Raw genomic sequence first — 21,954 nt, 5'->3', positions numbered from 1 at the left:
CCTTAAGGTGGAGTCTATTTCTCCACCCACTGAATCTAGACTTGACCAGGTAACTAGTTTGGCCATTGAGACATTAGCAAGTGTGATGCCACCAGAGGTGTGCATATTGGTTTTTGTCCTCTTTTACTGACGAGAACCCGTCCACCACCGAGTGAACAAGTCCAGGCTAGTCTAATGGATGAGGAGCAAGAACACAGGAAAAGGACCCAGTCATCCTGCCAAGGTCCCAGTCATGTGAGGTCCCAAGCCAAGCCAGTCCAGACAAGAGGACCTGCACAGAATTCTAACAAATAATAAATGCCTCTTGTTTTAAGCCAACAAGCATTTGTGTTATTTGTTAAGCAGAAAAGCTAACTGATACAGCAGCTCATAGAATACATTCCACAAATCTCTCTAAAGGAAGATGCCAGGTGTTTCTGGAAGTAGTTCACTTATAAGGAAATTGCTAATTTCTCCGACTTCGGATGATAAGGAAGTGGGAGCTGAGTGGGAAGGAGGGAATAGAGGAATACGAGACAGGGGGAGTGGTCCTGAAGCTCCCGCCAGGGAGCCCTGGACAAGTGGACATCAACGCTTATTAAGCAACTCTTCTTAGGCAAGTGGGGAGGGGGAGCAGCAGTCCTAGGCCTATAGTCCACCAGAACCAGCTGGCCTGCCACCTTTGGCTTGAGTGTTTTGGGCCATCAGGCTTCAGAGTTTCAGAAACTGTAAGAAAGGACATATCACCATGTACTCAGCAGAGGTCAAGAAACTAGGCCCAAGAGCCAAATATGGCCCACTGCTTGTTTTTGTAAATAAAGTTTTATCGGAACATAGTTATGCTCATTCTTTTTTTTTTTCATATTGCCTATGGCTTCTTTCATGCTACAATGGCAGAGCGGAAGAGTTGCAACAGAGACCATACGGCCTTCAAAGTCTAAAATATTTACTATCTGGATCTTTACAGAAATAATTTGCCAACTCCTCTACGAGGGTCATGCGGGGAGGTTCCATGGAGTGGTTGGGTCTTAACCCGAGTCTTGAAGGAAAGAGGCGGTGTTTATTTTGGTATAAAGGAATGGGGAATTGCTGAAAGAACATTATAAGAAAGAATACTAAGATTATAACTGATGTTACATCATTGTGTGCAAAAGTCATCATAAGTTAATGAAAATACAAATAACCACGAAGCATATATACCACTTACTATGCCCAGGTACTATTCTATGTGCTTCATAATAACTCATTTTATCATCACAACAATATTATGAGGCAGGTGGTATTATTACCTCCATTTTCCAGATGAGAAGAGAGAGACGCAGAGAATAAGGATGCTTTTGCCCAAAGTCATAAAGCCAGCAAGTAGCCAGGCCAGAATCCAGACCCTGCTGTTCTCACTCTGGACTCCATACTCTTTGAAAGCTACAAAAATGGAAACGTGAAATACAATGGAAGCCAAAATTGTGCAGAAATTCTAGCTATGAGCAATGAGACTGTTTCTTAAAGACACGTGAAAATCAGCTTGATTACTTTATATTGTTAAACCTTCTTGGCTGACCACACCACATGTCCATTTTACGTACTCTTTGTCCCTTGCAAAAAACTGCCATCACTCAGCTGGAAATCCCCTAATGGGGGCATCCCTGTGATGCATCTAGTGGTTACGTTGTCATGGTGATGCTGTATAAACACAGCAGCCACTGGCCGTTCCTGGAGGTGGACCACAACCTATTCATTAAATTCTGAGGCTGAGACTGCCACCTGGTTCTTAGGAAGACAGAAGGTTCTCTTCCCCAAACAATAATCAATAAAGTCATCCCGGTCATGACAGGCAGAAGTGACCTCTTTAAGAAGGGTATTACTTCTTAATGACATAAACTGGATTCTGTTTGGGAGTCATACTTGAGAGCAGAGACTCCCAGCCCAGAGTAGTGATCTTTGATCGCCAGCCAAAGGATGGGCCAGCCCTCATAGGTCAACCAGGAGCCCAAGTGTATCTGCTGATGGTACCATCCACTATAAACAACCAAATTAAATATATGCAGAATTCCAGAAAACAAGTTGTTTCTTGATTCATTACCTTATTATCACAAGGCAGAGATTCCTAATAGATAGTGTCCAATAAGATTAAGATTTTACAGACTAACAGAGCTTAAATGGATATATCTCTTCTAGAGGGCATTTTGGCAATTTGTATCAAGAGCCCTAAAAATGTACAAAGCCATTGACCTAGAAATTCTACTTCTACTAATTTATCCTAAGGAAATTATCAGATATATACCTAAAAGGCTAAACATTAAAGCATTGTTTATAATAGAGAAACATTGGAAACATCCTAATTGTACAATAATAGGGGATTAAATAAATTATGATATAACCATAAACCACTACATTAATAGTGTAACCATAAAAACTATGCAGCTGTTTAAATTTTGGTTGTGAAAGATTATTAAATGTAAAAAGCAGGTTAAAACCCGTATACAACATAAAATTCTATTTTTGTAAAAAACAAAAATAACAATATGCATATACTCATAGAAAAACAGGTTTAACAGGGGTTTTCTCCCAGGGTAGAACTATGGTTGTTTTAATTTTCTATTTTTTATGCAATAAATTCTGTATTGCATTGGTAATTTTTTAAAATGATAAGAAAAGTTATACTTAATTTCTTAAAACTTATATTTCTTTTTCTTTGGCTCTCACATTATACTTTTGCCTTCTCATGTTTTTTAGTTCTATGAATCTTGTCACCATATTTTCCCAGCAAGCCAAAATGCAGACCAGCCTTTCTCAACAACCAGTGAGAAAGGCAGTCCACGCTTTCAGAGACCCACCCACAATACAAAAATCCTCAAATTCGACAACTGGCTGGTGAGCTCATCTGACCTTACTGGGTTTATAGCTCTATTAAAAAGATATACCATAGCATGACTCCAAACAGCTTAACCAAGTTTATCAGAGTGGCTTGTGCTGGTGTGGGTTTTGTTTTGTTGGGGTTTTTCCTAAAAAGAGTTAGAATCCCAAATTAAAACAAGAGGTCAAGGAATTAGCTAAGAGCGGATTAAAACAGTTGGTACTGTACAGATTGTGAAACAGCTTAATATGCAGGGCCTGGAATCTGGCACGAGAAGAGACATGTTGGATAATTTCTTTTCTCAGGGCATAATGGGAACAGGTACGATGAGATATAACATACCGCATTAAGATTTCTGGACATGAGATGATTTAAAAGTTTTTGAAATAAGGGAGTGTCTTTTCATTTAACTTTTAAATGAGCATCAGAAAATGATTTATTTAAACATTGCACAACAAATGGACAAAGTGAACTGGTATTCCACTGAAGCCTTCCCAAACCTCAGGATAAATTTAAGTAGGTTCAGCTAGGGGTTACCAATAATAAAGTAATAATTAGATGCAGAAATGTTTCGCTTTTTATCCAGCTGCCAACTGGTTACCATGTTAACTTTCCTGACCACCATACCTGAAGCTACTGGAGGAAAAGGCATTCCTTTAAAACAACCAACACAATCCCAGAGGTAGAGAGACATTCCTAAGTCTTTAAAGAATTTCCCCAAACTCGCCTTACTGTGTAAAATAATACATGTTTATTCAAATATTTGAAAAGAAGGGAAAACTCTCATAACTTCTTTGAGGGGCTGAGTGACATTTATGTGTTTGTGCAACCTACATCTTTAAGCACCCACTATACGCCAGGCTGTGTGTTAGGTGCTGGGCAACACAGCTGGGGTCCTTCTCCACTCTGCGTTCACAGGCATGAGGTAGTAGACTAAATGCGAAAATGACCCCAATTTCCCTCCCCCTATATTCCTGCCTCTTGTAATGTGAGGCAGGAATTTTTTGCTGCTCCTCGCTTTAAGAAGTTGAGTTTATGTTTCTACTTCTTGAATAGGGACTGGCCTTATAACTTGTTTCGGTCAAAAGAATATATCAGAAGTGACAGCGTGCCACTCTGAGCCTACGCCTCTGGAGACCTCGTGTGCTCCTGTTCTCTATTCTGGAACGCTGCCTGTGCAAATAAGCTAGGGCTAGCCCAACGGGAATGACAGACCACATGGAGGAGAGCTGAGGGTCCCTCAACAGGCAGCACCCCCAGAAGCAGAGCCAACCACCTCACTTACAACTGACCAGAGATACATAGTCATTCAGTTTTAGGATGGCTTGTTACACAATAGTGCCTAACCAATACATACAGTAATAATAAGTGCTAACTCTGATAAGCCAAATATAAAATGCCACGGAGCACTGGAAGGGAGCACCTGTAATATTATTCCAACATGTTTACAGTTACAAACGAATCATGCAATTTAGATATATGAACAACAGACCTGAACAACCATCGGAGAGAACATAAAGAAGCTGTATATCTAAGGAAGGGCTGGCTCAAGACAGCCATAGTTCCTTTGAAAAATTGTCTATGGATGAGTTGGATTTGCCTATGAAGTCATTCTTTGTTTCTCTTCTCTCTTTAAAAAAAATAAGAAGCTCTTTCACTCAATTAAGCCTGTTGGACTCGATAACAATTGTCTAGCTTGATTCAAAGCAGCCATATCCTCTCTGACACATGTTCAGCCTCCACTACCCTGTAGGCTGGAATTTTAAATCCAGCTCCCCTGAATTTATGACACACACACAGTAGCAAGTCCCTACAGGCTGGAAATCAAACTGTAATTGAAAGGCCACAGGGCTGAGGAAACAGCCAGAAGATAAATCGCAATTTCAACCTTGGATTCTCTGCAAGTTGATTCAGTGGCTTGTCAGTCATATTTAAAAATAAAATAAAACTACAAAGACACCAGGCGGCGTGTTCTGAAGAGAAACAGGATGATGCTTTTCAGGACTCCTTCAAAAGGCTCTTGTTACCTGAAAAGAACTGTTATGCGTTATTTTAAAGGCTCGAGAACATTTGGCTCTAATCAATCATTTGCAGACGTTTCTGAATTTTTAACTAACGAGATACAAGGAAGAAATGAAACTATCAAATACAACAGAGCCCACCACACTGACTGGAGGTGACGTCACAGATGTCAAAGCAGCCCATTCCTGGACTGGGTAGGTCACCTCCACGGAGCACACGGAGACTGAGAGCGCTCCGGGCACAGAGGTGTGGGTACTCACCTTACACCCCTCACAGGCGCTGACCCCATAGTGGTACCCCGACGACTTGTCCTGGCAGACGAAGCAGGGTTTGTACACGCGAGGGGGAGGAAGTGGAGATGGAGGGCTCGGGACGAGTTCCTCAGAGCTGGTGCTCTGTGTTTCAATAGCTATGATAGAGATGGGGAGGGAGGAGAAAAAACAGAAAATGTATTTCAGTTCAATTCTTTTTCACCAGCAAATTCACAGGCCTCTGCCCCAAATTCAGCAATAACCCTAGCAGGGACAGACCCATACAGACAGTTGTCATTGTAGGCACAGCAGAGGGGATACTGACACTGATGTGCACTCTACAGTTTACAAAGCAATGCCATACGTCTGTCTCATTTGCAGCACACCACAGCATTGTGACGGGGATGAGTTCATCACCATCTTACCCTCAAGAGAAACAGAAACTCGGAGTAGGGCAGCGAGCGGTCCAAGATCAAGAGGGCAGTGGTAGAGGCAAGACACAAAGTCAGACCTTCCCACTGCAAACCCCAGGCTCTTTCCACTCTTCTGTTTCCTCTAGCTTCTGATTCACTTACGAGTCTCTGAAATGACTTGTTTGATCCTGTTGCTCACTTAACCAGAAGTCAATTTCCTTCGAACAAATAAAGAAAACGCCCCAAGTAGCCATTCAACAAGTACTTGGGGAGGGCCTTGAGCACGTGGCCATAACTGATCCCCAGTAATAGCAATATTGGTCAGACCATTGCTACTCAAAGTCTGCTCCTTGGAGCAGCAGCATCAGCATGACTTCAGAGCTTATTAGAAAACACAGTATCAGGCCCCAGCTCAAGTCTATGGAATCAGATTTTGTATTTTCACAAAACCTCCAGCTCACCGAACGCACAATTAATGTTTCAGAAGCACTGGGTTACTAATGATGGCACACAGTCATGTTGCTCTTTATTTTAGAGTTAAAAATACAGAATCCCCCATCTCATTATTTACCCATCCAAATTCCATGGGAAATAGGAATTCACAGAACTTAAGACCCAAGTCTTCTCCCATCTCTAGTCTCCAGATTTATGTTTAAAGTCAAAGCAAGACCTGGCCCAATTCCTATCACAGGCAAAAATGCTCATTAAAGTATGATGGAAATCGGGAAGGGAGTGATTGAAAGTGGTTAAATAATGTTCCAGAATCTTCCAATTTACAAATCACTTTATAATATCCAGTATGTTTCCCAGAGTATAAAATTTCCAGTTGTCCCACTGCTCTTAATTTCCCAGATTAGATATTCTACTGATAGGATTGTCCTATAGCCAAACTTGCAGCAAGTCGGGTCAATCTACCCCTAAACATATTGTTAATCATCCTCTTCTCCTAATCCTGCTACCACACAGGCTAGTCATCCACCTCAACTACTGCAATAGCCTATTCACTGTGCCTACTCTTCTACCCTAGGGTCCATTCTCCAAACAAGCAGTCAAGATAATTGTTCAAAAACTTGAAATCAATCCCTCTCACTTACCTAACACCCTCCAACAGTCACTGATTAGAAAGACCCAAGTGAAACTCTTATTAGGTTCTACAAGGCTATTCATGACACGGACCATTAGCAACATCACTGAACTCAATGATTCTCCTCATTTATTGACTTCTAAACACTAGGCTTTGCTTCTGTCTCTTAAATAGGCCAAGCTCTCATACCAACTTAAGGCGATTGTACTAACCATTTCCCCTTCCTGGAAACTCACACACCTTTACATGTCTGGTTCCTTTTCATCTCTTAGATCTTAGTGCAAATGTCACCTCCTCAGAGATGACTTCCGTAAGTAAAATGCTCTTTCCCACTTCTAGTCACTATATCCCATTATTTTATTTTATTTTCTATAAAACCCTACCTAGTGTCTAAATTTAGAAAGTTTGTTTGTGTACACTTTTATATTATACCTCTGCCACCCCCCAAGTATGGGTTTCACGAGGCCAAGGAACTTATCTACATTGTTTTCAGCTGTGTTCCAGGCCTAGAAGAAGTCCTGGCACATAGTCGGTAGGTAACTAATAACTATGTGTTGAATTAATACATAAACTTTTTCCTTTTCCTTTTTCTTCTTCATTCCAAGCACTAAGTGCCCCTCTAAGTTGTTAAATGATAAAATTGGAAATCAAATAGCTTTCATATACTCATTTGCTTCCTTTAAAAAGTAATTAATTATCCCTTTGGAATAGAATCAACTATAATTATAGTATTTTCATATTTCAGAAGAATCCTGGAATGAAGTCATTAGAGTAGCGCAGGTCTACACAGTAGATAAATCTGTTACAGTCTTTACTGGTTAGAACCGAGGTATCTGGGATGAAGATAGCCCTTCCTCTAAATAGCTTGGCACAATTATAGCCAGTGTTCTACAGACAGGTTGGCATCCATTACCAGATCAGTTACCAAGCTATAAATGCAAAAGCATTCTTCACACTAAGATAATCAGCTTCACTGAAAGTAAATGAGTAATAACGACATCAACAAGAAAACAGAATAGTCATGCGTTGCTTAACAGGAACACACTATGAGAAATGCATCATCAGGCAATTTCGTCGTTGTGAGAACATCATAGAGTGTACTTACACAAACCTAGACGGTATAGCCTACTATATGTCTAGGCTACATGGTACTAATCTTACGGGACCACCATCATTGACTGAAATGTTGTTATGCGGCACATGACTGTACTTGTCAAAAGTACAAAATAATATATTGCTCTTGGTTAAAATCCAAGAAAACAAACACACACAAAATCACCCACAATCGTTTCACTCAGAGAAAATCACTGTTATCATCTTGGCATACATCCTTCCACACCATTTTTCTATGCATATAAATGTGTTTGATTTGTTTACTCAAGTGGAATTATAGTCTAGATTCTGTTTGGGACTTTGTTTAACTTATGTCATGAGTTTATTTCTTTGTCAATAAATATTTTTCCTGCAAAACATTCCATTATGATGAATATCTTTGTAACTAATCTCAGCACATCTCTGACTATTTCCTTAGGACAAATTCTCAGAAGTGGACTTACTGGTTCAAAAGGTATGGTTATTTAAAAATATTTTGTTAGTTTTTAATTCATGTTGATAAACTGCCTTCTAGAAAGGCTGTGCCAATTTATACTCCTAATATGCATAAGTGAGCCCTCTCACAGCTTCCGATTGGTATTATTTTCGCGTCTGAACTTCCACCCAAGTGTTCCAACAACTCTGGCAGAGCCCTGTAGTCACCACTATGATCAATCCTGCGTTGTATTCACCACAGAAGCAATGTGTGGGGTGTGTGTTGTTACGTTCTACTGGCTCATGTGGAACAGTTAATCTGGCTTGTCTAGGAAAGTTGTAAATAGAATTCTGTTAGGGCTGGATTCAGCTGTCAGAACTATGCCCTGAATTTCAAAAGTAGGTGGTAATTTCCATAAATATGCCACTTCAAGTACACGGACTCTAGGGAGTCCAGCATTTCATCCTCCCAAAGAGAGGAAACAGAACTGGGCAATTTAATATTCAAGAAACTTGGGGCAAAGTATACATAAAGGGAGAGGCCTCAAAAATCCCAAAATATTTTACAAACGTTGTAAAAGCCTTTTTCTGGGGATAAGAGTCATTTATAACAAATGAATGAATCCAGAAAGTTTTTCCTGAATAGCTGCCATGAATGAAAATATTCTATTGTAAGCAATCAATAGTGAGGGCTCTGGACTTTTATTAAGGCTGTGGTGATTTCACCAGTAATGCTATGAACTTGCTCAGATTTGTACAATGAACACTCACATGGTTCAATCGTTTATTTTTGCTGAGTGACTATAATATACCAGGCATTATGTTATATGCTATGGACAGTACGTGGTATAATCCCTTAGCCTGAAAAGTTTGGCTTAATAGAGAGCAAACCAACAATTAGAATATAACACAGTAGTTCGGAAACTTGGCTGTACATTAGAACTAACTGGGGAGACTTCAAACATCCCAATGTGCAGGCTGTATCCCAGACCTATCATGCCAGAATGTCTGGGAGTGGGAGCCAGGCATCAGAGTTTTTAAAAAAGACATTCCTAGGTAAATCCAAATTGCAGCAGTTTGGAACCACTGATATAATATAATGACAATGAGAGCTACAAGCCTATTCAGCCCAGGAGAAATCAAGGGAGGCTTCCTGGAGGAGGTGACAGGCTGTGTTTTGAAGGATGAATTGATTCTTTCTACTGTGGTTTGTAATATGAAGCCTACAAATGCCATAAACGAATCCCACACAAACATAAACAGAAAACTCTTATACATGACAAGAAATAATCATCTTCAGAAAAATTATCCCACTAGTGGTAAAGAATTAAATACTTGACTATATTCAAATATCACCCTCAAAATTGATAATCTATGGTCCTTAATTTCCTTGGTGTGGCCTATAACACTGAGAACAATGCAAAACAAAAAAAGAAAAAATCTCAGTGGTGTGGTCAGGTTGCCAAAGCTAGCCTTAAGCAAACACGCCAAAACATGTTCTAGAATTACAACCAGGGTATGGCATAAATAAAAAAGCAGATTCACATTTTAATACAACCTCTGTTCATTTTGGTAATGTAGCAAAATATAGTTTGGCAAAGTTTATTAGTGCTCCTCTTCTCCTATTGTCATCCCCCTCCCCCAATAAAGACAGTGGGAGACATGCAGGGGACAGCCTGATGGCTCCTCTTCCACTAGTCATGTTTGGTATTTAAGGTAGCTACAGAGCGCTTGGCCATTGATCTGTTCATTGTCATCCTGCTTAAATCAATAATCTATTAGTCCCTTTAAATTAGAGTTAGATTCCTCAAATGCCCTTGAGCGGCCTCAAACATTTTGTTCCTTATTCCAGGCAAGCACAATCAGTCTAAGGAATGATAAAATTTTTGCTCGAAAACTCTGCAGGCTCAGCAGACAATGTGTCCTGTATTGGCTCATTCAGCGATCTCAGGCAGGCCAAAAAAGCAGTTTTTAGACTTCCCAGGGGGAAGAGAGGCTTGTGTCATTCAATAAAAACTGCACTCCAGCCATCCTGATGCGATTTCAGTTTGGGGAAGCAGTCTTTGAGGAATAATTCGGATTTGCTTGTGGCCTTCTGCTTTTATTTATTTCCTTACTTATTGACTTATTCAGTTCTCTCTGGTGATCGCATCCCCAACAAGCAGCAGCCTCCAATGTGGCCTCGAAACTGCTAACCAGATGGGCTGCCTTGCTTCATCAGGGAATGGCCAAGACAGAGAAACTTGTGCTACTCGGGCAAGATGGATGCTTGGCTCCGTGGGTCCCTGCCCAGAGCAGAGTCAGCACCAGAGATGCTGAGGGGGCTTCTCTGGGCCACACACATGCAAAGGAGACAGTGAGTCGATCCAATCCTGCAGGAACAGAAGCTTCTAGCCCATATTTTAAACCTCTCCATCCCTGCAGCATAGACATGGCTGTCACTGAGGAAAAGAAAGCTAGACTCACTTTCCTTGTATAAAAATTCATTGCAAGTCTGGTTTGCCTCGAAATCAGTGCTCCTCAAGGTGTGGTCCAGACCAGCCACCAGCAACAGAATTCCTGGCGGTAGGGAGGCAAGTATTTGCTTTAAATTAGCGATTTTTAGACTATCTATGGTAAAGAACCATTTCTTCCTTTTTTCCTCCCACTAATCCCTCATGGACTGATAAAATTCAATAAAAACGAATCCCTAGAAAAAATATATAAATAAAGTGAATCTCTAGAAAAAAGGAAATAAAAAAAAGATGTCCAAAACACAAGCTCCAACTTAGAAAAAAGGATTTATTAGACATGAAATGGCTCTGTCAAATTGCTATAAAAGTTTCTAAACACTGGCTCTCCATTTCTGCCCTTATGTCCTCATGGACTGGCAACAGGCTGTTGAGGAAGGGGCACCTGTGGCAGATGGCATTTTGAGAAGCCCTATTAGAAAGACTTCAAACTCAGAGGCTGTCTGCAGACTAAACGAAAACAAACTAAACGAAATCTCCACCGACTGAGATGGTGCAAAAGCAGAATACCAGCGCTCTCAAGTGACACAGCTTTCTTAAACACGGCCACAACTCGGTGGGGTTAATTCATTCCCAAAATAAAAGCCAAAAAAAAAAAAAAACTTAATGCTGTTGCCTGTTAAGAGCACTTGGCACTTATGAACTTAACTCACCTGAGAAAACACAGTATAAATGTCCTTGTTGTTACAACACACCTGAGTGTCATTTAAACACACAGAAAGTCTCCAACAATAGCTCCCTTCACAATTCCTAACATGCTTGGCATTTTTCTAAAGGTTAGATTAAGTAGCAGATAACATTTTTAAAGGAGAGCCCAGTATACTATTTTTTTTCTTTGTGAGAACTAATTTACTGCTGGCTAAACCACGTTGACAGATTTTAGGATTTTATGTGGGGCTTGAGTAGAGGCAGGCAGGCATCATGCATTATGAAAGGCCTGCCTTTTTACTAGAACCTTCGATGATTAAGACAGTATTTTAACGCACTCTCTGGGCAGCTGAGCCTTAAAAGAAAAAGGAGTTGTAAAGCAAAAGGCATTTCCTGCATGGCCCCAGGGGAATTTGGAGCCCAGAGCTCCGGGACCCGGCGGGAGGGAGTAATTTCAGCTAATTAAGGGAGAATAGCAAAGTGTTGCATTTGGTCAAAACATTCTGTTGGGCTTCATTTTTGTTGGCACCGAAAAGAGCCGGTCTGGATTTTTTCCCCCTTTTTCTGTGGATTCACTGCAGGATTGCAAGGCCCACAGCTCACATACATTAGGGAGAAAGTCAAAGGAAACGCCAAAGTTCAACTAAAGTACAAGTAATTAGAACCAGATTCTCCGCTGCGTGAGTGTGCGCATGCGTGTGCGAGCGCGTGTGTAGACATTTTATTAAAATATAATTTACACCCCTCCAAATGTTAGAGTGGGGGAAAAAAACCCTCCATCCTGTCGCTCATTTAATTTTCCTGTCGCCTCGTCCTGAGGGGGGTCTGCTTTTAATCATCTTTCAGGAGAAGCGGTTTGTTTCCACACACGTGGGTTTTGCAAATCTGTGAATCGCATTCTGAAATTAGGGAATTGCCAAACAAGAAGAACTGTGCTTTGAAACGGTCTTGCCTCACTCTGCTGCTGGCTTTGTTATTATGAAGCAGCTCCAAGATTAGTCCCGGGTTTGGGGCAGGCGAGGAGGGAGGCGGTGGGAAGAGAAGGAAAACATCATCGCGGGGCTTGGGCAGTCTTGACTCAGTAACCTGCCCGTGACCCTGAAGGAGTGTGTGTTTGCCCGGGTCACCCGGGATCCCGGCCGAGGGCTGGAGCTGGGTTATGAGAATCCCTGCTATTCTGACCACACACGCAACAGGTGCTGGACACAGGCAGGGGACAAAAGCAGGGGCTGGCGGCAAGACTTGGATTTTCGAGTCCTTAAAGGCAGCCTGGCTTTTCCAAGTGTGCGCCCGGGGCCGGCAGCATCCGCATCACCTGGGAACCCGTTCAAGGCCGACTCCAGCTCCACCCCAGAAATGACTGCCGAATCACAAGAGGCATTTTAACAAAAGCCCCCAGAGAACTCCCATGCACGTGAACAACATTTAAGACACCCTGACATAAAAATGTCTTCTTACTGTCCTAACCTCCCCACAATCCCAAACATTTTGCTGAGTCAATTTGGCATCAGAACTCCTTAGCTTCCCCTCGCACAGGTCTAAATACTCCACCTTGTTAAGTACTTAATATATTAAGATCTCCAGGCTGTGTGTGCTTATGCTCACCAAACGCCAGAAGCCTTCGTTCTCTCCCACGGAATTTTGGCAGTGGATTTTAGTTGGCAGTGGGTTCAAAGTTGCACCGGAAGAGCCTGAACTAACAGTATCTGCTATTTACTGAGCACTTACTGTGTGCCAGGGGCTGTGCTAAGTACTTACTGTGCATTAACTCAATTACTCCTCCCCAAAACCAGGGTGGGGTGGGACCAGGAACTCTGCCCCTTAGAATTAGGAAATTCAAAAACACAACACCCATCTCAGCCTTTACAAGAGATTTAAATGGCTTAATATATATTACTATTACTTCACAAAAATTCACAGCTTTTTTTCTCATTTTCCATCTCATTTATTTCCTTTGCTAGAAACATCACTGGATGTGGTCTGGTCAGATCTATTTCCTTGAATCTGAGAACTGCAAAATTGTGTACCTCCCTTCCTTTTAATTCACGGTTATAATTTTCCAAGCACTGATTTGATTCCAGACATGGTTAAATTTGACAAGATAGTTTGGGCATTAAAAAGAGAGAGTGCCGCTCAGGATCCACTCATCACCCTGGATTGTAGCTACACCTGCCTGGGCTCACGGCCAGGAGCAGAAATTATTCCTGGGACTGACTGGGACCACGGGAAGTGCTGTCATATTTTCATAAGGGACCATGACACGTTCAACACCTACATTTCATTTTTATAATATGCTTTCTTGCTTCAAGGAACATAGTGGAAAATTATCTCATAGGTTGTTTTGGGTGACGTTTTTAACAGACGATGCTTTATATCACTATTTTCTAGGACATACTAAGATAGCTTATGACAGGGTTCAAATAAATTCTCCCTTAAAATCACTTAACAGGCCGACACGTCTAACTACTTATTAATGATCTGAACTGAGAAGCATCAGAAATGGAGCTGCATTAACTGAACAAATGTTGGAACCGGTCTAGGGAGTCGTGTGTAGATGAAGCTAATTGCATCGCATTAAGGTCCCCCTGAAGAGTTTACCTCAACCCTAAAGGATTCAGTTCTATGTTCCACTTCTAACCAGGATTCTCACAGTTTCTAAAAAGTAATTATTGCACTAATAAATGATATTCTATTATTTGTTCAAATTTCCTGCACACAAAGTGGATTAAAACAGGAACATTAAAATGTATATCATCTCAGATATACAATTCTTTGCATATGTACTGTAAATATATTTGAAAACCACGTTGGTACCAGCCTTACAGAAAAGTAATGAGGGCGTACTTTTTGGAATATTTAAGGAAGATGACAGTGAAATTATGCTTTGTCACATGGGGATCCTTGCCCCTGCTCTGAGATCTGAGAAAGTTCAAGTGTGATTACGCCAGAATTGAGCCAAAGCCCTCTTTTTCAACAAAGTAATGCTCTGCTTAGTTATAAATTTGCTACAAAGAAGAGTTTTGGTTTTGTTTTGTTTTCTACAGGGATACACTCATAATAGTGGCCTCAAAATAACTTTGAAACCAATGTAATCCTCCCTGTGTGGGTTTTCTTGGTTCCTAAAAAGAACTAAAGTGCCATGAGCCTGCAGAAAGCTGTGTGTAGGAAGCGATGGGAAGGCCTTGGGCTTTGCTGCCAGATGGACTTGGATTTGAATCCCTCAATAATTTAATGGCCACAGACTTTTCTTGACTTCTCTGAGCACTAGTATCTCCTTCACGAAAATGCAGATAAACCTAAAATTCCTGTTTGCAACTTGCCTGGCACCCAGTAAGTGTGGGAGGGCCAACCCCACCTCCAATCCCCCTTCTACCTTCCTAAGTGTAGGGCAGCAGTTCTTAACCAACACCGATTTTGCCACCCACGAGACACTCTGCAATGTCTGGAGACATCTGGCTGTCCTAACTGGGGATTGCTACAGTGGTAGCAATTAGTGGGTAGAGGCCAGGGATGCTACTACACCTCCCACAATGCACAGGAAAGCCTCCCCCCCCCCTGCAAAAAAAAAAAAAAAAGAATTATCTGGCCCAGATTGTAAATAGCGGTGAGGCTGAAAAACCCTGATCTGGGGTAGGGATGCTACTTGTGGGGAGACTTTAGGACAAAGCAGTGGGACTGCAAATAAATAATTTCCTGCAGCACTGGAGAAGTAGACACTGCACAGTCCCAAAAGAGAAAAGACACAGGCTCAGTTCTTAAGTCTGCCTCTTACCAGCAGTCACTTCACCTCCCTGAGCCTCAGTTTCCTAATCTGGAAAATGGAGATGACGAGTAAGCTTACTACATTGCAGGGTTTACCCTTTGTAAACTACAAAACTCTATAAAAACACATAAAAATAACAGTTAACGCTTCATAATTAGAGTATTTAGGGAAAGGTGGGTAAGCCATATCTTAGTAATGTGACTAATATTGTGACCTTAGAAGATGATATGGATGGACATTGAGGGTATAACGCAAAGTGAAATAAGTCAGAGGGAGAAGGTCAAATATCGTATGATTTCCTTCATTAAGTAGTAGATAATAACAACAATAAACAAACACATAGGGACAGAGATTGGATTGGTGGTTACCAGAGGGGAAGGGGGGAGGGAGGAGGGTGAAAGGGATAATTCGGTACATGTGTGTGGTGATGGGTTGTAATTAGTATTTTGGTGGTGAACATGATGTAATCTATGCAGAAATAGAAGTACAATGATGTATACCTGAAATTTTTACAATGTTATAAACCAATGTTACTGCAATAAACAAAAAATTAAAAAAAAAAAAAAGATGATAGAAACATCTCTCGAGTCCAGTCAACTAATAACATTACAACAATATTAATAGCTTACATTGATGGAGCATGTACTACGGGCTAGCCACCACCCACATTCTGTTCTAAGCATTTTACATACATTAATTCTTTTGATCCCCATAATGACCCTATGAGACAGTCTTAGTATTTCTTTTTTACTGGCAAGAAACTGGAGGCACAGGGTGGTAGGTAACTTGCTCAAGGCCATACAGATGGGAACCGATGAGCAAGGATTTGAACGCAAATAGTCTTGGGTTCAAAAGAATGGTTGTGACCCAGGCGTTGGGAGAAGACAATGACATCCTCTCTTAGGACCAAGCAGAACTTCTTTGGCAAGAGGCTGGCCAAGTCCCTGGCAGCAAATTTGAGAATAGATAGACTATGTCTAAGTCAAACAGACGTACACTGTTATCCCAGGATAAGGACCAAAAGTAAAACTGGAAAACTAAAAAAGAAAGAAGGGGACAGAAATAATGCCCTTTATTTTTTCCAGTCAGAGCAATCAAGTAGGAAAGTCCCTCAGCAGCAAACACAGGAATTATAAGGTGCGTGCGCGCGCGCACACTTACACACACACACACACACACACTCCCGCATCTTCCCTGCCGAGAAACCAACCCCCAGCAGGCAGAATGGCAGCAGCTAAGACCAAGGTTCCAAAGGCCTTTGGCGGTGGGCCAGGGGCGTGTGACTACACTCTGTCAGGAGCAGGAACTCAGGCCAAATGTGGCCTGCACAACCGCCAGCTCTGGGGCTCTGCTGGGGGGTGGGGAGGGCTCTGGACCCCCCACTCCTAAGCCGGTTCTCCCTCTCTTGCCAGTGGGCCATATACTCTCCTTTAAGCAAAGTTTATTTGGGATAAGAATGAAACCAACATCCTGAATTCTCGAGTTGTGCGATGGCTCTTCTCTCACTGTCTGCAGATCTGGATTGCCCTGAATGAGAAGCTGAATTACTCTCTTCCCAGGACTGGGGTGTGTGGGAGGAGTGACTAGAAGCAGAAAGATAATGAACTCCTTATCGAACCTTCTAGTTGACTACTATGAAGATTTTGTTAGTGCTGGAGATGAGTATAACACATCAGTTCAAAAGGATACACTTGGGGATATTTTATTTTAAAAGATTCTTAAATTTCTATATGGAATTGTTCAGATTTTAGAAATGATACAACAGTTGATTTTTTTTCTTTCATAACAATGATTTCTCAGTATTTCCTGATGTGGGAAGGACGAGAGTTTCAAAGGGCTTAATTTTAGTTCTTAAAAAAGAAATTGCTGGGCCAGCCCCTGTGGCCTAGTGGTTAAGCTCAGTGTGCTCCGCTTCAGCGGCCCAGGTTCAGTTCCCTGGCACAGACTTACGCCACTCATCAGTCAGTGGCCATGTTGTGGCTGTGGCTCACATACAACAAGAGGAAGATTGGCAGTGGATGTTAGCTCAGGGTGAATTTGCCTCAGCAAAAAAAAAAAAAAAAAAAAAGAAAGAAAGAAATTGCTACGGAAAACTTGAAAAAATAATTCAAAAGAAATTTTTACCAATCTTCCAACTATGAGCAGTTCCCAAGACTCAGGTCTTTTTGGATATTCTTTCCTTCAGTGAAGTTTCCATCTTTACAGACAAGTTGAGGCATGTGGTTGGAAGTGTGAACTCTGGAGCCTGCCTGCCTAGGGATGGGTTCAAATCCTAACTCTCCTACTTACTAGCTGTGTGACTTTGGGCAAGTTACTTAACCTCTCTCAATTTCTCCTTATATAAGATGATAGTACATCCCTCATTGGCTCGTTGCGAGCATCAAATGATAAATCATTCTAAAGGCACAATGCCTGTCATATAGTACTGTTAACACAGAGTTGTTATCACTATTGTATCAAGGATCACGCTCGTGCTGATGAATCTCAGTGTTATTCACCTTCTCATCTTTCTCCTACACATCAGTCTCCTGTCTTGATTTGCTGACCTTTACTTCCATTTTCCCCTCTAAATGGTTGTGCCTCCTGATCTAGAAGATTCTCCACAAGCTAATATGAGTAAAGCAAGTTGTGTCAGCCTTGTCTCCTTACACTCTGTCTCAACTGTCCCTTCCCTCCCAGCCTCTCAGGCATTAATCCAATCTACTGCAACAGCCCTCTCCTTGTGGGTTTTCCTGGCCCATCCCCAATCCATGTGCACAGAACCCTTAGAAACAGCTTCTTTACACACCTCCTTACCACAGAGATCTCTCCTTTAAGAACCTTCCATGGCTGCTGAAAACCCAAAGTCACAAACCTCTAGATGGACCAAATGAGGAGGCCGGGCAGCACATGGCAGGGATTATCAGCCAGCATCATCCAGCTGCTGACAAATACTTACTGAGCACCCGGCAGGGCCAGACACCGTGCTAAATGCTGCGTTATAAAGATGTCAGAAGACCTGTTCCTGGCCCACAGAAACGGACAACTGAAAATACCAGACAGCCAAAATGGCCCCAGCCGGAGGAAGGATCTGATGGCTGCCCAAGGCTGCCATGACATGGCTGTTCCTAGCACAAAGGCTTCAGCTGCCTTGCCTTTAAACACTCGGTGCTTAATAGAGTGCCTGGTACACAGCAGGAGCTCCATAAAGGTTGGTTGAAAAAAATTAGTGAAAGAATGAAATCCAGATAGAAATCCTTATATGCGATATCAAATAAATGATGATCATTTGAGCCAATTCAGCAGAATCTGCCAACAGCACACAATGTATGGTGGTGGATGATTTGAGGTGTCTTCACTCATTACCTCACTTGCTCCTCCATAGCAAAACTGTAAAGAAGAGCAGGATTATCGTTATCAGTTTTTTAATCTCCATTATTCACAGGAGGAAACTGAAGTTGAGAGAAATTAAGTGACTTGGCCAAGGTCACACAGTTACGAAATGGCTTGATCTAGAACTGACCTCCTGAAGCTACATACAAGATTATCATAAATGAGAAACAAAGCACTCATTTCTATTCTAAGCCATCCTATTAATTTTTTAGCTTTAAGACAAGATCAGGAAGCTGTTTCCATAAAGGGCCAGATAGTGAATATTTTAGATTTGTGGACCATATGGTCTCTATCATAGCCACTCAACTCTGCCATTGTTGGAGGAAACAGCTCTAGACAAGATGTAAATGAATAGGCGTGGCATGTTCCAATAAAACTTTATTTACAAAAACAGGCTACAGGCCAGATTTGGCTCAGTTTCCTGACCTCTGCTTTAAGATAAAGGAAATTAAAACGATTCCTTCTTATAGCAACTGCACGTTACTATAAAATCCATGCTTTTCTTTGCTTCCAGGGTAAAGACATAGTATGATAGCCATATGTCACAGAGATGTGGGAAATATTTTAAGGATGCTAACACTATAGTGTATATAGTATTTATATACACTATAAATGTGTAAGGTCTGCACACCCTTCAAAACTAACCTCATGTATACATTTTTATTAGTTAGGGAGGTCAATATGTCTATCATAAATACATTTTAAAATTCCTTCCTACATATTCTGCCTATTGGGATTATTTATCATGCCTTGTTCCCTGGCCTGGAGCCAGACAGAATATGGGAGTTTTAATACCTTTAATCCATTACATGGATTTTTTAGAGCTCCATAAGACAAAATAAAATGCACTCTCATGGTCATATATGCAAGAAACCTGATATGCCACTTAATATTTCATGTCCCATTTTATATTTCATTTGTGAGGGTTTCCAGCTTTCAATGTGCAAAATGACATAATTTCAGCCATCTTTTTTCTCCAATTTTTTTGTTTAGAGAACTCCTAACAATTCATAAACAATACATTTCCCTGTGGATTTTGAGGGGTGATTATTATTGCTCCCCAATATTCTGAAGAAGTATTGAAATAATTGTTCACTGACATGCCACCCAGTTTATGGCCAAGTGAACTGGTCATGTTTATTTTTATCAGGCCATGTTACCTTATATTGAAAAAGAGGTATGCATTTATTTCTACAGCTAGTAGTATGGTAAGTGGTCTCTGAAGATGGCCTGCTCAATGAACCACACCTCCAGGGATCCACACAATCATGCAGGCCCTTCCCCTTGAATCTGAGCTGCTAGTGTGATTTCTTCTTGATCAACACAATGTGGCAAGAGTAATGCTGTGTTACACATGAGGCTGGATCATAAGAAGCCTTGAAGCTTCCACCAGGGTTTCCTGGAATGCTTATTCTGGGGGCAGCCATGCAAAGAGCCCAGGACCACCATGCTATAAGGAAGCCCATGTCACAAGAGGAGGCCAAATGGAGAGAGAGATGCTTAGGCAGCCTCCAGCTGTTCCAGCAATGTCAACTGAGGAACTGGACAAGTGAACAGAGAAGCCATCTTGACCATCAGCCTAGATGAGTCCAGCCTCAGCACTATCTGACTGCAGCCACATGAAAGACCCCAAGTGAGACAGAACCTTGAAACCTGATGTGTTTTAAGCCATTAAGTTTTGGGTGGTCTGTTACATAGCAACAAATAATTGAAATTAATACTATTGTTATTATGAATTGAAGATTATTTATGTGGAACCATGAAGAACCTACAGAAAGGGCCCACCTCAACTCTTTCAGAATCTAGGAGGCAGTAATTTGATATCACATGCACTGTCCAAGCTTTGCATGCATTCCTGCCAGTTATTAGAGCAATGGAATAATTCCATCTAAAAATAATTAACTAAGAAACTGTGGATGAAAAGGAGTGTGATAATTGCTCAGCTATGAATTCAAAGACTGTAATGATTAAAATATCATAGAATAAGGCTCTTAAAAAATAAAAAAGTCGACAGTAATGCAATGGGTCTTTTTTTTCCTCAAATTGCTTATAAAACTCATTCATATCCACCTGAGCCCACATGCGAACACCACCTGCCTATCACCTGCACACACTCTCTTTTATTTTGAGATGCAGATGTCTGCTTATAGGGTCGTTGTATTTTTATTTGTTCCTCCGGGGACAGATTGAATTCTCCTCCCCACACTGGACATTGCAATTCAAAATAATAGCAAAAGACCTGCAGGTAATGGGCCATAATACTCACTCGATACCCACTAAAAGAGGGTTTAGATCACTTGCTCTCTCTTACCTTTCGTAAAACATCTGTTTCATATGAGCCGGTTAAAAGTGCATACATCTGTAAATAATAAGCTTGTGTGTGCACATAATTTAATGAATTAGGACATAAAAAGGAATTGAACAGTAGGGGCACAGCAATTAGAGTAACTGCCCATTTTGTTAAAAATGTATTGTTTCCAGCTTTCGGTTGGAAACCCTTTTATTATTCTGTGGGTTCTGAGGCTTCCAACCTCCCTCATTCCCCCACCCCCGCAAAGAAAATAGGAGTTTACTTTGCATAGTTGGCAGAGGGAAGGAAACCCTCATTATGCAAAGCTAAGATGGGAACTCGACTGGCTTTGTCCTACTCAAGAGATCTGAAGTGGGTACCTGAACCCTCTGTGCCTGGGAATTCTCGCCTGTAAAATGGAGCAATCACAGTGCCTTTATCTTCAGGCTGCTGCGAGGATTAGATGACATAATTCATTTTATGCACTTGGCATAATATGCAGATAATATGCACTTAATAAATGTTAATGATGATGATGGTGATTGTTTCATTTTAATAAAAATCAGTCACAACTTAAACCCATTCGGAGGGGGGAGTAGAAAAACAAACCTTGGTTCAAATGTTTCTCTTAACTGTTGATTTGGTCTTATTTCTATTTACTTTCTTCACATCATTTCCAGGGATGGACAGAAAAGTGGGGGGAGGAAAGAGTGGTCATGTGCTGAGTAACAGCAAGTACCACAGAAAATTTATTCCTAGGATATCAAAGTGAGTGCCAGAAGCCCAAGGAAATATCCCATTTTCATATTTTCAGGCCGGTTTTCCAGCTAACACATTTAGAAGGGCTTGCCGTAACAGCCAACTTGAACCTCCCAAGTTTTGATGGCTCTCTGGAGTTCAGGTCTTTTGAGTGACCCAAAAATATACAAGTAAATAAATGCAGAGACCACTTGAGATGCTCTGAATTTCACGTTCCTTTTCATTGAACTACACTCAGCATATTTCCTGAGCACCTGCTGTGTGCCAGGGACTGAGTTACAAAGCAGAGCACACGGATATGAGCAGGAGAAGGCACTCATGGGAGACAGAGCAGGCATTTTCTAGAACACACACTGAGGCTTCCAGAGAGTATGACCTTTTCCTCTCTGCCTCCCTGAAGTTTAAAATGTTTAAACTGAGTTGAAAGTAGTTCAAAAGTATTGGAAGATACTCTGTGTCTATTTGAAAACTAAGCAGGCATG

At 41.3% G+C, this 21,954-nt stretch overlaps 1 protein-coding gene across 9 annotated transcripts in view; it reads right to left on the bottom strand.

The window, feature by feature from the left end:
* RARB (retinoic acid receptor beta) overlaps window positions 1-21,954 on the bottom strand; it is an 824,831-nt gene that overhangs the window by 130,037 nt on the left and 672,840 nt on the right. For all 9 annotated transcript variants that reach the window (XM_058553917.1, XM_058553915.1, XM_058553911.1 and 6 more), the window contains one exon: window positions 5,116-5,264. In XM_058553917.1, coding sequence (XP_058409900.1) covers window positions 5,116-5,264 — 149 coding nt within the window. The remainder of the gene's footprint in view (window positions 1-5,115; window positions 5,265-21,954) is intronic.

Source organism: Diceros bicornis, chromosome 2 (genome assembly GCF_020826845.1).
Source record: "Diceros bicornis minor isolate mBicDic1 chromosome 2, mDicBic1.mat.cur, whole genome shotgun sequence".
Classification (NCBI taxonomy): domain Eukaryota; kingdom Metazoa; phylum Chordata; class Mammalia; order Perissodactyla; family Rhinocerotidae; genus Diceros; species Diceros bicornis.
This window is presented reverse-complemented; position numbering and strand designations above follow the sequence as displayed.